The sequence below is a fragment of the Stegostoma tigrinum genome, chromosome 6 (genome assembly GCF_030684315.1).
Source record: "Stegostoma tigrinum isolate sSteTig4 chromosome 6, sSteTig4.hap1, whole genome shotgun sequence".
Taxonomy (NCBI): Eukaryota; Metazoa; Chordata; class Chondrichthyes; order Orectolobiformes; family Stegostomatidae; genus Stegostoma; species Stegostoma tigrinum.
Window position 1 is genome coordinate 48,126,754 of NC_081359.1, and position 13,952 is coordinate 48,140,705.

At 39.5% G+C, this 13,952-nt stretch overlaps 1 protein-coding gene across 7 annotated transcripts in view; it reads right to left on the minus strand.

Annotated features, from left to right (window-relative positions):
- Positions 1-1,026: 1,026 nt before the first annotated feature.
- cep295 (centrosomal protein 295) overlaps positions 1,027-13,952 on the minus strand; it is a 208,413-nt gene continuing 195,487 nt past the window's right edge. For 5 of the 7 annotated variants that reach the window (XM_048532236.2, XM_048532237.2, XM_048532235.2 and 2 more), the window contains 4 exons: positions 13,103-13,291; positions 12,908-13,013; positions 4,737-4,836; positions 1,027-1,622 (listed from right to left, as the gene is read on the minus strand). In XM_048532236.2, coding sequence (XP_048388193.1) covers positions 1,581-1,622; positions 4,737-4,836; positions 12,908-13,013; positions 13,103-13,291 — 437 coding nt within the window. In that variant the 3' untranslated portion in view covers positions 1,027-1,580. Of the gene's footprint in view, positions 1,623-4,736; positions 4,837-6,376; positions 7,869-12,907; positions 13,014-13,102; positions 13,292-13,952 lie in introns of those variants that run through there. The other 2 variants (XM_048532233.2, XR_009445842.1) reach the window with 2 other exon arrangements.

Consider the following 13,952-nt stretch of genomic DNA (forward strand, 5'->3'; position numbering starts at 1 on the left):
ACATTAGATTTGAAATTTGAGAGATTCATTCAGAAGTCTACTAACAGCAGGGAAGAAGCTGCTATTGAACCTGTTGGTACATATGTATGGGAAAGTTGTGATCAAATGACAGAGCAGACTTATTGGGCTGAATGGTCTGATTCCACTTCTGGTTCATGATCCTATTGTCTGTGGGAAAAGAAAACAACTGCTGGAGAATAAACCTGGTTTTATTTGTTAACTATTTGAATTTATTGGTCAGGGTATTCGGTACAAGAGTCAGGATGTCACGAACCATGCTGCTTTATAAGACTTTGGTTAGGCCATACTTGGAGTACTGTGTTCAATTCTGGCTGCCACGCTACAGGAAGGATGTGGTAGCTTTGGAGAGGGTGCAGAAGAGGTTTACCAGGATGTTGGCTGGATTAGAAGGTATGAACTGTCAGGAGAGGCTTAAAAAGAAAACACTTATTGTTTTCTCTTGAGCAACGCAGGCTGAGGGGCAACTTGGTAGAAGTCTACAAAATTATGAGATGCATAGATAGGGTTGACAGTCAGAGTCTTCTTCCTAGAGTTGAAATGTATAATACTAGGGGGCATGCATTTAGGGTTACAGGGGGAAGTTCAAAGGAGATGTGAGGGGCATTTTTTTTTAAATTACAGAGTGGTAGGAGTCTGGAAAGCACTGCCAGTTGGTGGTGGAAGCAGATACAATTTGAGGGACTTTTAGATAAGCTCATGAATGTGCAAAGAATGGAGGGATAGAGACCAATGGCAGGAAGAAGGGATTAATTTCATTTGGCATCATGTTTGGCACAACATTGTGGGCCAAAGGCCTGCTTCTGTGCTGCACAGTTCTATGTTCTGGCTCATCAGGCAGTGTTAATGTCACAACACAGTCAACTTGGCCACTTTTCTGAAATTTCTTCCCCACACAATCTCCCAAGCAGCATTCTAAGTCCAGCAGAGCACAACCAAAAAGACTTTCAACTCGAACAACTGATTTATTTTTGTGAACTATAAATTCAGCTCAAAGGGTCAGGTAGGTCCAATGGATAGTGTAAGTTTTATTTGTAGTACTTATTCAAGAATTAGTACACTTGGACACATTGTATAGATTTACGTAAAATGTAGCATTTGATTTGATATGTACACTGAATTCTGTTTATTTCACTGCAGTCCTAAGCAATAGTTGACACAATGGGAAACTGTCCTTGTACAAAATTTCGATGTGGATGTGGTACAGATTTGAACACAAGATCACAGATTTGCATGATGCCACTGAAGAAATTGATTTACCAATTTATATAAAGCAATATTACAAATTTATACAAAGTTGTATTACTCGATAAAGTGACTATATGAAATGTGGTGTAAATTCTTACTATACATAAAACTCAATTTAAAATTTACAAAAAGAAACAAATTCTAGTCACCATTCAGACTCATCTTCAGAAGACATCATTAAAAAATAAAATTACAAATAAGGTACCTGTTATTTCCTAATATAAAAAGCAGATTAAAGTGATTTATATATTAAAACAGGTATGAATATGGATAAAATTGTAACTGTTCTTGATTGTTTCGTTGACTGTAGAGCATCACCGATGTATTTTCATAGCTCTTAGTTTTTCCAAAGTTTTCTTAGGGAGACAGAAACACAAATTTCAGTAGTTTCATGCATAAGCTTAAAACTTGGGAAAAATCACAATGAATGCACATTAAATGGCTATTAAGTGTGCTGAATCGGTTTCATTAATGGGACCTTTGCAATCCACTTTATATTACCAAAAGAAGCATCTCTCAGAATGACAGAAGTCTTACAGCACCACAAAAACAAAAATTGCTGTTAAAGATCAGCATGTCTAGCAGTATCAGTGGAGAGAAATCAAAGTTAACATTTTGGGTCCAGTGACCCTTCCCTAGAACATTTTTTTGAAGCCATTTGGGTGCAGAACTAGCTTGAAGGTAGGAGACAGATGGTGGTGGTGGAGGGTTGCTTTTCAGACTGGTGGCCTGTGACCAGCGTGTGCCACAAGGATCGGTGCTAGGTCCGCTGCTTTCTGTCATTTATAGAAATGATTTGTATGTGAACATAGGAGGTATAGTTAGTAAGTTTGCAGATGACACCAAAATTGGAGGTGATCTAACCTTCCAGAGCAGTCTACCATGTGGAACCTTACCGAAATCCATATAGACTACATTTATTGCCCTGCCGTTATCAATCTCCCTGGGCATTTCATCAAAGAACACGAACAAATTTGAGGCATTATTTCACACACACTAAACCATGCTGACTACTACTAACCAAACCCTGTCTTTCCAAATGCATGTACATCTTATCCTTCAGAATCTTCCAAGTAGTTTACCTAACACAGATGTTAGGCTTACTGGTCTGTAGCTCCCAGGTTTTTCTTTGTAGGCCTTCTTGAATAAGGGCACAACATTTGCTACCCTCCAGTCTTCCGGGATCTCACCCGTGGCATGCATATTTATCAGCCAGGGCCCCTGCAATTTCTTCTTTAGCCCCTTGAAAGGTTTTTGAATATATATGGTCGGGATCAGGAGATTTATTCAACTTCATACATTCTAACACATCCAATAACTCTCTGAGTGCGATATGGATTGTCCAAGATAATGCCACTAACTTCCCCAAGTCTTTGTCTTTCTCTCTGGTAAACACAGAGGTGAAATATTCATTAAGGACCTCGCCCATCTCCTGCGGTTCCACACATACATGTCCACTTTTGTCCTCGAGGGGTCCTATGCTTGATCTAGTTACTCTTTTTCCATTAAATCTCTTTGGATTCACCCCAATCTTCTCAGCCAAAGTTATCTTATGTCTCCTTTTCGCCCTCCTGATTTCTATTTTCAATATACTCCTGTATCCCCATACTTCAGGGGATTCCCCTGATCCCAGCTGCCTGTACTTGAGCCATGCCTCTTTCTTTTTTATGGGCAAAGCCTCAATATCTCTTGTCATCTTGGGTTCCCTACTCCTGCCAACTTTGCCCTTCACCCTCACAGGAACGTACAGATGTTGAACTCTAGCTATCACACTCTTAAATCCTCCCACTTATTGAAGGACACTTTGCCTCCAAACAAACTACTCCAAATCAACCTCTGCAAACTCTTGTCTAATTCCATCAAAATTTGCCTTGCCCCAATTCAGAACTTGAACCTGTGGACCAGTTTTGTCCCTCTCCATAACAATTTTATAATTAGTAGAGCTATGGTCACTGGTCCAAAGTGCTCCCCAACTGTCACCTCAGTGACCTGTCCTCCCCCATTTCCCAACAGACTTTTTGTCCCTTCCTGAATAGGACCCTTTATGTACTGCATGAGGAAACTTTCCTGAGCGCTTCAATTCCACTCCATCTAAGCCCTTAACACTATGGCAGGATGGGTTTACAGTAGAAAAATTAAAATCCCCTAATATGTCAACCCTATTGCTCCTGCAAGTCTCCTCCAACTCCCTGTATATTTGTTCCTCTGATTCCTGCTGACTATTTGGGGGCCTGTGGTACTACAGCACTAATAATGTCACCATCCCCTCTTATTTCTTAGCTCGACCCATAGTGCCTCACTGGACAATTCCTCAGTTATTTCATCTCTAACATTCCCTTAAATCAAAAATGCACTCCCCCTCCACTATTTCCTCCACCTCTGTCCCACTTAAAGCATTCTTGCAGGTTGGGCCAGTCACATTTGCATCTCCAGTTAACTGCCCTGGGAGAACAGAATTGAACTTGCTGTAAATTGAAGATGTTGGAATGCTCTTGCTCCTCCTAGCTCCATAAAGACCTCAGATAATAAGAAACTTATTTTTCATTGATCACCAACAGACTACTTGGTGATTCAAACAAAAGAATAGTGGATACTGGAAATCTGAAACAAAACAGAAAATGCTGGAAGAACTCAGCAGATCTGGCAGCATCTGAGAGAGGAAAGAGTTAACATTTTGAATCCTGTGACCCTTCTTTAAAAGTCCAAAGGGTGACTGGACTCTGAATGTTAACTCTGCTTTCTCTCCACGGATGCTGCCAGACCTGTTGAGTTTCTCCAGAAATTTGTTTCTATACTCAGAGATTAGTTTCACCAAGTGGTTCTTTAACAGTTGCTAGCTCCTGAATTATACTGGATGTTTTGGAAAGTATCCCATAACATTAATATGAAATAAGTGCATTCATAGGCCATTCAATGCTTGGAGCTTGCTCTGCCATTCAGTTGGGTCACAGATGATCCTCTGGATTAAAGTATAGAATATCCATAAGACAGTAAGATATGAGAGACGAATTAGGCCATTCGGCTCGACGAGTCTCATCAGCCATTCTGCCACAGCTGTAAGATTTCTCAATACGATTCTTCTGCATTCTCCCAGTAACACTTGCTCTCCTCACTAATCAAGATGATATCTGTCTTAGAGCTGAATGCAAATCAATTTTGATCTGTGTGAATACTGCATGTTACAGCCCTGTTGTTTTTGATGATCAACAGTAATGCTCATCCAACACTGTAGCATTTTAAGAGAATGTTATTATGAAGCTACATACATAGATCAGAAGAAGTTATTTGATTAGCAAAAATGGAAAACAATAACAATCTCTATATTAGCATAGCAGTTACTCAGAGTAACAAACCTGTAATTGATCTTTAACAATTATGAAAGAAGAGGAAGTCATTATCCTTCCTCAAATTTATTAGATTTCTTCAAGTTATTACCCACAAATGCAGAGAAAAACAGGCTTAGCATATACCTTTTGGAATTCTTTTGCTTTTTCACGATTTTTGGCACACACTATTTGTCTGGTCACTTCTTTTTTCCTGTTGTTCACCTCATCAAGTTGGCAGTAGACACTGCAAGGAATGAACATTATAGTAATACAAAGGAATTAATGAAGGGACCTTGTGGCACTGTACTGGTGTCCCTACTTCTGAGCCAGAACATCTTAGTTCATGTCCCACCTGTTCCAGAGGCATGCCATAACATGTCTAAATATGAAAAATAATTACTAATGAAACGATGAGCACAGAACAGCCCCAGAGCCTTGGCTGAAAATTAATAGTTTAAACAAGGTGCGAATTGGATTTATAAAAGACAACAGAATCAGGTGGGTCACGGATTGGAAATTTCTGTGCACAACGTAGTTGGGTATTTAGAGTTCATGCTCAGAATTTACAAGATTGAGGGGGGGTTTCCCCTGGTAGCCTAATGGTTAGGATTCTCTGCTCCTACTGCCATGGTTGAGGTTCAATTCCCAGTCAGGTAATGGCTATTTATTGCTCTGGTGCAATTTGTCTGAATAAAGCCAAAAACTGAGGAAGGAACTCTTGGGGTTTGGTGGTAGTATCTCCACTTCTAAGCCAGGAGACTCGGACTCAAATTCTAGGTGCTCCAGAGGTGGAGATACATCTGAGCAAGTTGAGAGGAAGATGGAATCACAATGAAGCATCAGAGTGTGTTTGAACTTGTTGAAATGTACATTCCAGGAGGTGGTCATCTCAGTGTGTTCAGGACAGGCATCTAGAAGACTAGCAAGTAACAGAGTCTTCACAGTCTATACTACTCAAATCAGTACCGAGTAAAGGTAAGTTTTGGGAGAGATGATACCTTGGGTAAGGGTAATGCCACCACTATAGGAATTCCAAAGTCAGATGAACAAACAAATGCTTCAGAAGCTGTTACTGTGACCCTCAATGTGTGTTGCCTCCTTGTTGCTGGTGTAACTGATATCTTACAGTCATAGCATACACAGGAACTAAATAGAGACAGTATTAAGGATATTGAGAATTACAGCAGGTTTACAATTACAGTAGGTTTAAAAAAAAATAGGATTTTGGAAAACAGTAATCTTTGCAGTTGTCCCAGCACCTTGCAACAAAAGTAGAGAAATAGGAAACCATACAATCAATGCCCGATACAGAAGGAAGGGCTTTATATTCTTTCAATGTTTTTTTTTGACACCAATTTTATTGAAAAAGGACAGAATTCACTTCAACAGGACTGGGACCAATCCACTCATATCAAAGATATGAAGCAGATTATAAATTGCGTTAAGAAACAAATTTCTTGATTAAATTTTTTAATGGACTTTGCTGAACTAAAACATACTTGTTTTTAATCAGTTAATATAAAGAGATGATAATTCTGGAAAGCTCCAATTAGTAATTATGAGGACACAGCTCACACAGCTCAGATATCATTGTTCCGGAATTGCCCACTCCTGCATCGTGCAGCTTTTGCTATTTGCAACAGTAAAAAAAAGGTGGAAGAGGTCTTCCCAGCAGGATCTGTTATACAGAGAAAGCTATTTACGAGCAGTTAACTCTCTATACAGCACTATTTTGGGTCAGGCACTGTTGCCCATCTGGGCAAGGTGACCCACCTAACACTCACCAATGATTGCCCCAGGTGGTTAGGATGTTGGCGGTTTCCAGGATTTTAATGACTTTGTTACAGTCCTGCCAGCAGATACTGAGGATACTGTGGAGGCAAGGCTGATGGAAGTGTTCCAGAAAGTGAGCGTATTCTTGGTACAGGAACCAATCGCAGCAAAATACAGAAGGGTGGTGAGAAGTATGGCTTTGTATGATTTGTGCTGAAAACATGGATGCTCCGTGCACATTTATAAAGTCTTCAAAATGTGCCTTTGCTTTAGAAAGCCTATTGTCCACGTCCTTATCCAAGGTAGCATCAAATGAGATGACACCCCTCAAACAAACACTCCCCAAACAAATAAAATTAGTTGACAGCATTCAACTTTGGTCCCTTGAGGACAATGTTTGGTGGTTTATGTTCTTGGAGCGCAGGATGATGTAGGAATTCAGTTTTCATGAAACTGCTTTTTAGTCCTAAGCAGTCAGTTTGGAAAGCATGCTACACTGGATGAGCACAAGCACTGGCAAAAAGTTGTTAATGAATGAGTTTTTCTGTGTCTTTGTATGAAGCTGAAAAGCCCTCCATCAGTTCAGAAGTGTATGTGAATCCCTCCTTAAAGTCTATAAGGTCATTGCCTACAGCAGCATCATATGAAAGATGATCGTGAATAAGGTCAGGCTGACTACATGCCATTGGGGTTTCAGAAGGAATTTGAGAGGACACCGTTGTATTTTAATTGGGGATATTTTATAGGTCTCTAAAAAGAATGAAAATGATCAGCAAATCTGCAGGAAAATCAGACGTGCAAGAACTATGCAGAGGCACTACAAGCGGACATTAGTTACTTAAGTATTGATTAGGATACTGAAATACATTTAGGAGAGCATCTTCAATAGGCACATTCTCTATCCAAACAGAAAGCAAGCATTGCTAGATCTCGTGCAGAGAATTGAGCAGGGCCAAGTGGACTACGAGTCTGTGGGGAAAAATGTGGGTAACAATAATCATTCTGCAGGAAAAAAAAGTAATTAAGAATGTCTAAATTGGATAAGGCAAACTTCAAACTAGAAAAAAAGCAGATATTACCAGGAAACAAATTGACATGGAAAAGTTGGGTTGAGTGCATTCCAAACAAAGGCAAGTTATCAAAGAAGCCCGACTTTGGTTGAGGGAGAGAGATGATGAAATCAAAAACTAAAGTGCACGATGGACATCAGATGACTTCTTTCAGTGAAAATCAGGCCAAATAAATTAAGTTCAGAGGAGAGATGAAGAAGAAAATATGATGGGCAAAGAGAAAAAAAGAGAACACGGTGTTAACAGAAAAGAGGGAACCCAAACATCTTTCAATAGCAGGTAAACAGTAAGTGGGTAAAAAGTTATTGCACCATCTAATAGAAACAAATACACGTCTAGGAGCATAACACATGCTTAGAGTCAGGCAGCAAGACTGGTTCACTTGAATACGTATTCTTGTGTTTACAAAGGAACAGGATGCTGACAAAAATATCTGGAAAAGAAGAAATATAGAGGTAACAAATGGGGTGAAAATTACTCGGAAAGATGTACCGGAAAAGCCAGCCAAGTCGAGAATAGATAACACATTTAGTCTGGATGGCTTGCATCCTAGGTTGCTAAAGGAACTGACAGTAGTAATAACGATTTGATAGTTAACAATCCACTGGGTCTCCTTGGTCATTACCAGCTCAAAAGAATTTTAAGAGATTTGTGTGGCATGACTTTCCCGTGACATCTTGACTCAGCCCTGTTTTACCATGTGTTTCCAAGTAACCCGCAATCTCATTCTTAATTATTGACTCTAAACTCTTACCAATGACTGAGTCAGGCTAACCAGCTGTAGTTTCCTGACTTCTGCCTCCCTCCCTTCTGAAACAGGCATGCTATATTAGCCATTTTCCCATTGTTTGGGACCCTCCCTGACTCCAGTAATTCCTGAAGATCACCACCAATGACTTAACAATCCATGTTATTTATCCATCTTTAGACCTTTCAACTTTCCAGTATTTTCTCCTTCGTCACAGTCACTACAATCAGATCTGTCCCTTATTCTCTAAAAGTTCTGGTATGCTGTCCCTTATTCTCTTGAAGTTTTCTAGTGAGAAAACTGATACAAACGCACCTATTCATTTCACCTGCCGTTTCTTTGCTTCACATTATTACTGCTCCAGTCTCATTTGTCCATGATCCAATGTCCCTCTTGCCTCATTCTTAACTTTTATATATCTAAAAAACCTCTTCCCATCTTGTATATTACTCACTCACTTAGCCTCATTTTTCATATTCTCCTCTTATTAACTTGTAAAAAAAAAGCATCTTCTGCTAATTTTTAAAGGCTTTCCAATCTTTTGGCTTCCCACTAATCGTCACCACGTTTTATGGTTTTCCTCTTGCTTTTATGATATCCCTGATTTCCCTTGTCAGACACCTCTCCTTGGGATGAATTTCTGTTGTGTCTCCTGAATTAACCCCAGAAACACATGCCTTTGCTGGTCCACTGTCTTCCTTGCTAGACCTACCTTCCAATCAACCAACTGTGGCCAGCTCCTCTCTGTCATCTTTGTAATTATATTTATTCAATGGTAATACTAGTACATCAGATTCCAACTCCTTTCTCTCAAACAGCAAGATGAATTCCATCACATTTAAGGTCACTGATCCCGGGCTCCCTAATCAAATCTTATTACACATCATCAAATTCAGAATTGCCTGTACTATAGTGGATTCTACCACAAGTTGCTTGAACTATTTTCTTTCCCACATCCTGGACTACTACTAGGAGATCTGTATGCAACATCCATCAGGTTCTTCTTTGCTTCACAGTTCCTCAACTCCGCCCAGACAGATTCTAATATCTTTTGACCTTGTATTGCTTCTAAGTATTGACTTAATTTCATTTCTTACTGACAAGGTAACCCTGTTCCCTCTGCCTATCTGCCTGTCCTTTCAAGAGGGCACATATTCTTGGATATTTAGTTCCTTGCCCTGATTCCTTCCAGGCATGTCTCTTGTGATACCCAGAACACCTTAGTTACCAATTTCCATGCTACAAACTCATTTACCTTGTTTTGTATAAAACAAATGCATGCATTTTACTACAAAACCTTTAGGCCTGTATTGACTGCTTCCTTTCTCATAGCTGTCCCCTTATCTGCTGTGCATGAAGTTAGATTCCTAACCCTTTTCATACTTTGTCCTATTACTAGTTTTGGAAACTTGAACAACCTTGGCTGCACTACCTCCCCCCACCCATCTTTTAACTTTTATCATGTAACTGAACGACCTCTCAACTGTGTTTTATAAGGCAATCAACAAAACAATATTTCTCTTCCAGTTCACCACTGGCTGACTGTTTTCCTTATACCTTGGGAAATGCAGTAGCTAGTAAATGAGGAAAGAGATAAGATGCCCACCTAAAGGTCTTTGTGGCCTGTGATCTTCCCCTTTCTGTCCTTAATACTCTACTATCAGCATCCTGAGGGTTAGAATTGGCCAAAAACTAAACTGGACTAGCCATATAAAAATTGTGGCCTACAAGAGCAGGTCAGAAACTAGGACTTCTGCGACAAGTAATTCGCCTCAACTCACATCTCCCCAGCACACATCAGGAGTTTGACTGAATTCTATGCATTTGCCTGAATGGGTCCAAAAATATTCAGCAAGTGTGGCACCATCCAGGAAAAAGCATAATTTCTCAAGTTGTGGATGACTCCAACAATAACGAGGATTGCAATAAATTACAAGAATATATTAATAAGCTTGCAGAATGGGCATTTATTCACAAGAGTGAAGTAAAGTAAGCAGTCCCTTTACTGCAAGTTCTGGTATTCCATCCTTAACTGCCACTCTCTACGTATTTCTTCTTTGTTGAAGTGGTCAATAAAATCTACACCTTTGACTAAGCTTTTAGCCATCTGACTTAAGATCTCACGTAAATCACTGTCAAATTTTGTTCAATAATGCACTTTTGAAACTCTTTGGATTTTTATGACATTAATGACAGTAAGGGAATGCAATTTGTTGTTGACATACCTATGAAGCATACCACATTGAAGTTACACTTGGTACTCTTCAGATTTTGTCACTGTCATTGGGTTTTAGGGCCTAAACTCTCCCATATCCCAGCCCCCTACCTGACACACCCAAGCCTTGTTACCACATAGCCTGCCACTACACACCCCCTGTTATTAGTCACTAACTGTCCCCATTTAACAACTATTTATGCTCCCAACCTGATTGTTAGAAACTCCTTTGTCTGTCCAACTGTCTTTCTCTCCCTTTGGGCTCTATCCTATTGTTAACTCCCTATTTTCTTCACAAACTGACATTTTCCCAGTCACTATCAGTTCTGAGGAAGGGTCACCGGACCTGCAACGTTAACACTTTTTTTTCCTTCACAGATGCTGCCAGACCTGCTGAGCTTTTCCAGCAACTTTGTTTTTGTCATTGGTTATTCAGTTGCATCGAAATCAGGGCAATAGACAAAAAGGTACTGACTCAAAATCTTGAAATAGGATCAGTTTGGGTGGAACTAAGAAGCCAAAAAAGCAAAGAAAACATGGTGGGAATTTTCTACAGGCTTTGTTTTTTACAAGAACAATGTGAAGGATGTGGCAGTGTTAAACTGGCAGTTAGGCAAATGTGCAACAAGGGTATTATAGTAAGCATGGATGTACATCTAGATTTTACAAACGACATTAGCAATAATATTGTTGTCGATGACTTGCCAAAGCAAGTATGAGAATTTTATTTTAAAAAACTAGTGTCTTGAACGACCAACTAGGAAACATCCTATTACGAATTTAGTATTATTTAAATGAGAAATTAGTTAAAAATCTCATTGCGTAGTGTCCTTAAAGGAAAGGCAACCAATTCACAGCCTAATTAATCTAAATCTAAACTAAAATTTACAAAGATGTAAGGAGAGAGTTGACACGACTGGGTAACTTCATTAAAGAGACATGATGATGGACAAGGAATGGCTAATATTTAAAGAATAAATGTGTGCATTGCAAAAAGTCAACAGGAAAAGTAGCCCAACCATTTCTAACAAAAGAAAGTATTGGGTACAAAGATAAACTTAATAAATTTACTGGAAAGATTCTAACAGGAGTACCATCCATGGTGACCTAAACTAGTTAAGCAAAGTATCAAAATGAAGGGAAAAGTAGATAACTAGGCAAAGATGAGATGGATGTCAGATGAGTGGTCAGATTATAAAGAACAGCAGAGAATGATTCAAAATTTAACCAGAACAAAAGAAATTAAGAGTATGAGAGGAAGCTAGGCAGAAATGTAAGAACAGCTCAGTATCTACATGCCCAGACAGACACTATCCGCAGGTCTTAAAAGAGATTGCTAACAACTGCATGGATATTAATTTTCAAGAATTCGCTCGATTCAGGAAATGTTCCATCACATTGAAAAACCACTGTATTTACACAGCAGAGACAGCAGAAAACTACAGGTGTGTTGGCTCAATCACTTAGGGGAAGATGTTAGAATTGACTTTTAAAAATTATATCTGGGCACTTGTGAATATAGGGGAGCCTCTAAATGTACAATACTTTGTTTTCACAGGATACTTGGTAAGATGCCATATCAGAAGTTATTGCAGAACAAATAGGCTCTTGAAGTACATGGTAATATATTAGGATGGATAGAAGGTGGTTGGCTGGCAGAAAACAGAAATGGGCCTCTGATTGGTAAGATGTCGATCGGAAATTGTGCAGGGGTCTGTGTTGGTGCCTAAACCTTTTACAACTTACATCAATGAACTACATGAGGGAAGAGAAGACATGGTAGCTACTTTCAAAATAGAAAGACAGGTAGGAAAGTAAACTGCAAGGACACAAGGTCATTGCAGACAAATATACACAGATTGAATCAGCAAGCAAATATTACGCCACAGAGGGAGCACGGCAAAGGTTCACTAGACTGATCCTCAAATAGCCGGACTGTGATTAAAAAAAGTGGGTTAACTAGCCTTGTATTCACTGAAATTTAGAAAAATGAGGGCGATTTCACTGAAATGTGAATAATTCAACAACTCTGAGCAAATGGATGCAAGGATAATGTTTCTCTTGTTCTGAACAAACGGCCAGGATGTCAGAACCCATGACAGGCTATTTAGGACTGATAAGTGAATAGATTTCTTCACTCAGGATGGCAAACCTGTGGAATTCAATACCAAATAAGACTATTACTGGGGAAATTTAAGGAAGAAAAAGATTCATAGAAACTAAAGGCATCAAAGGGGTACAAGGAGAACACGGGAGTATGATGTGGAGATTGAGGAACAGCTATGACCATGTCAGACAGTAGAACATGCTCAGTGGACAATGGCTTACTCAGAGTTCCTGTGTTTCAGGTTTCTGTGTCTGAGTAAACTTCAACATGTATTCTAAAATAACATCATTAAAGTAGTAGTGTGGAACAAAGAATATAGTATCAGAAACTGTAACTAAGTTGTTTGAAAAAACACCTATAAACATAAGGGAGTTTAACCATGGAATTTTACAGCTATCATACCAGAATGTTCTTTTTCGCATCTCTACTTCAGCAGATCTTCTATCTTCAGGAGTAGAGACTTTCACTTGCCCAACCGCCTTCAAGTGAGCTGCTACAGGCGATGCTGCTAATTAGTAGAGGGAAATTAATGTAAGATTAGATCTATACAACTCAATTAAGAACAAAATCATGAAAAATGTGCAGAACAATTCTTACCAAACACAGAGAGTTGTTCTTGTTTCAATGACTTTTTTTTTCCCAGCAGTTCAGAATTAGCTTTTCCAGATCTTCCTTTTCTTTTCATATCCTCCACTCGTTTTGCAGAATTTACAAGAAATTTATGTTTTTTCTTCAGAACTACTTCATTCAAAATCTTAGGAGGTGAGTCAAACTGAAATACCATAGCTGGAAGAAAAAAAAACTTAGATGTATTAAAATGAGCTCATCTCCTCTTTATCCTGAAATACAAAGCTGGTTTAAATGGTTTAAATGCCTATTAAAACTCAATCATACCTTCGTTCAACTGAATCCATACAGCCACAATGCTGAATCTATACTATTCTCATTTTCCCCATGCCAGGTCCGTAGACTTGATCGTTATGACACTTCAGGTGCTCATCCAAGTACGTTTTAAAAAGGTAGAGCCGCTTCCTGTGTCAACTACTCTTACAGGCAGTGCATTGGGGTGACACGGTGGCTCAGTGGTTAGCACTGCAGCCTCACAGCACCAGGGACCCGGGTTCGATTCCAGCCTCGGGCGACTGTCTGTGTGGAGTTTGCACATTCTCCCAATGTCTGCGTGGGTTTCCTCCAGGTGCTCCAGTTTTCTCCCACAGTCCAAAGATGTGCAGGCTAGGTGGATTGGCCATGCTAAATTGCCCGTAGTGTTCAGGAGTGTGTGGATTATAGGGGGATGGGTCTGGCTGGGATGCTTCAAGGGTAGTGTGGACTTGTTGGGCCAAAGGGCCTGTTTCCACACTGTAGGTAATCTAATCTAATCTAATTACTTTCTAATCTAATTACATCTTTATCAGGTTCCCCTTCAACCTTCTCTGCTCCAAAGAAA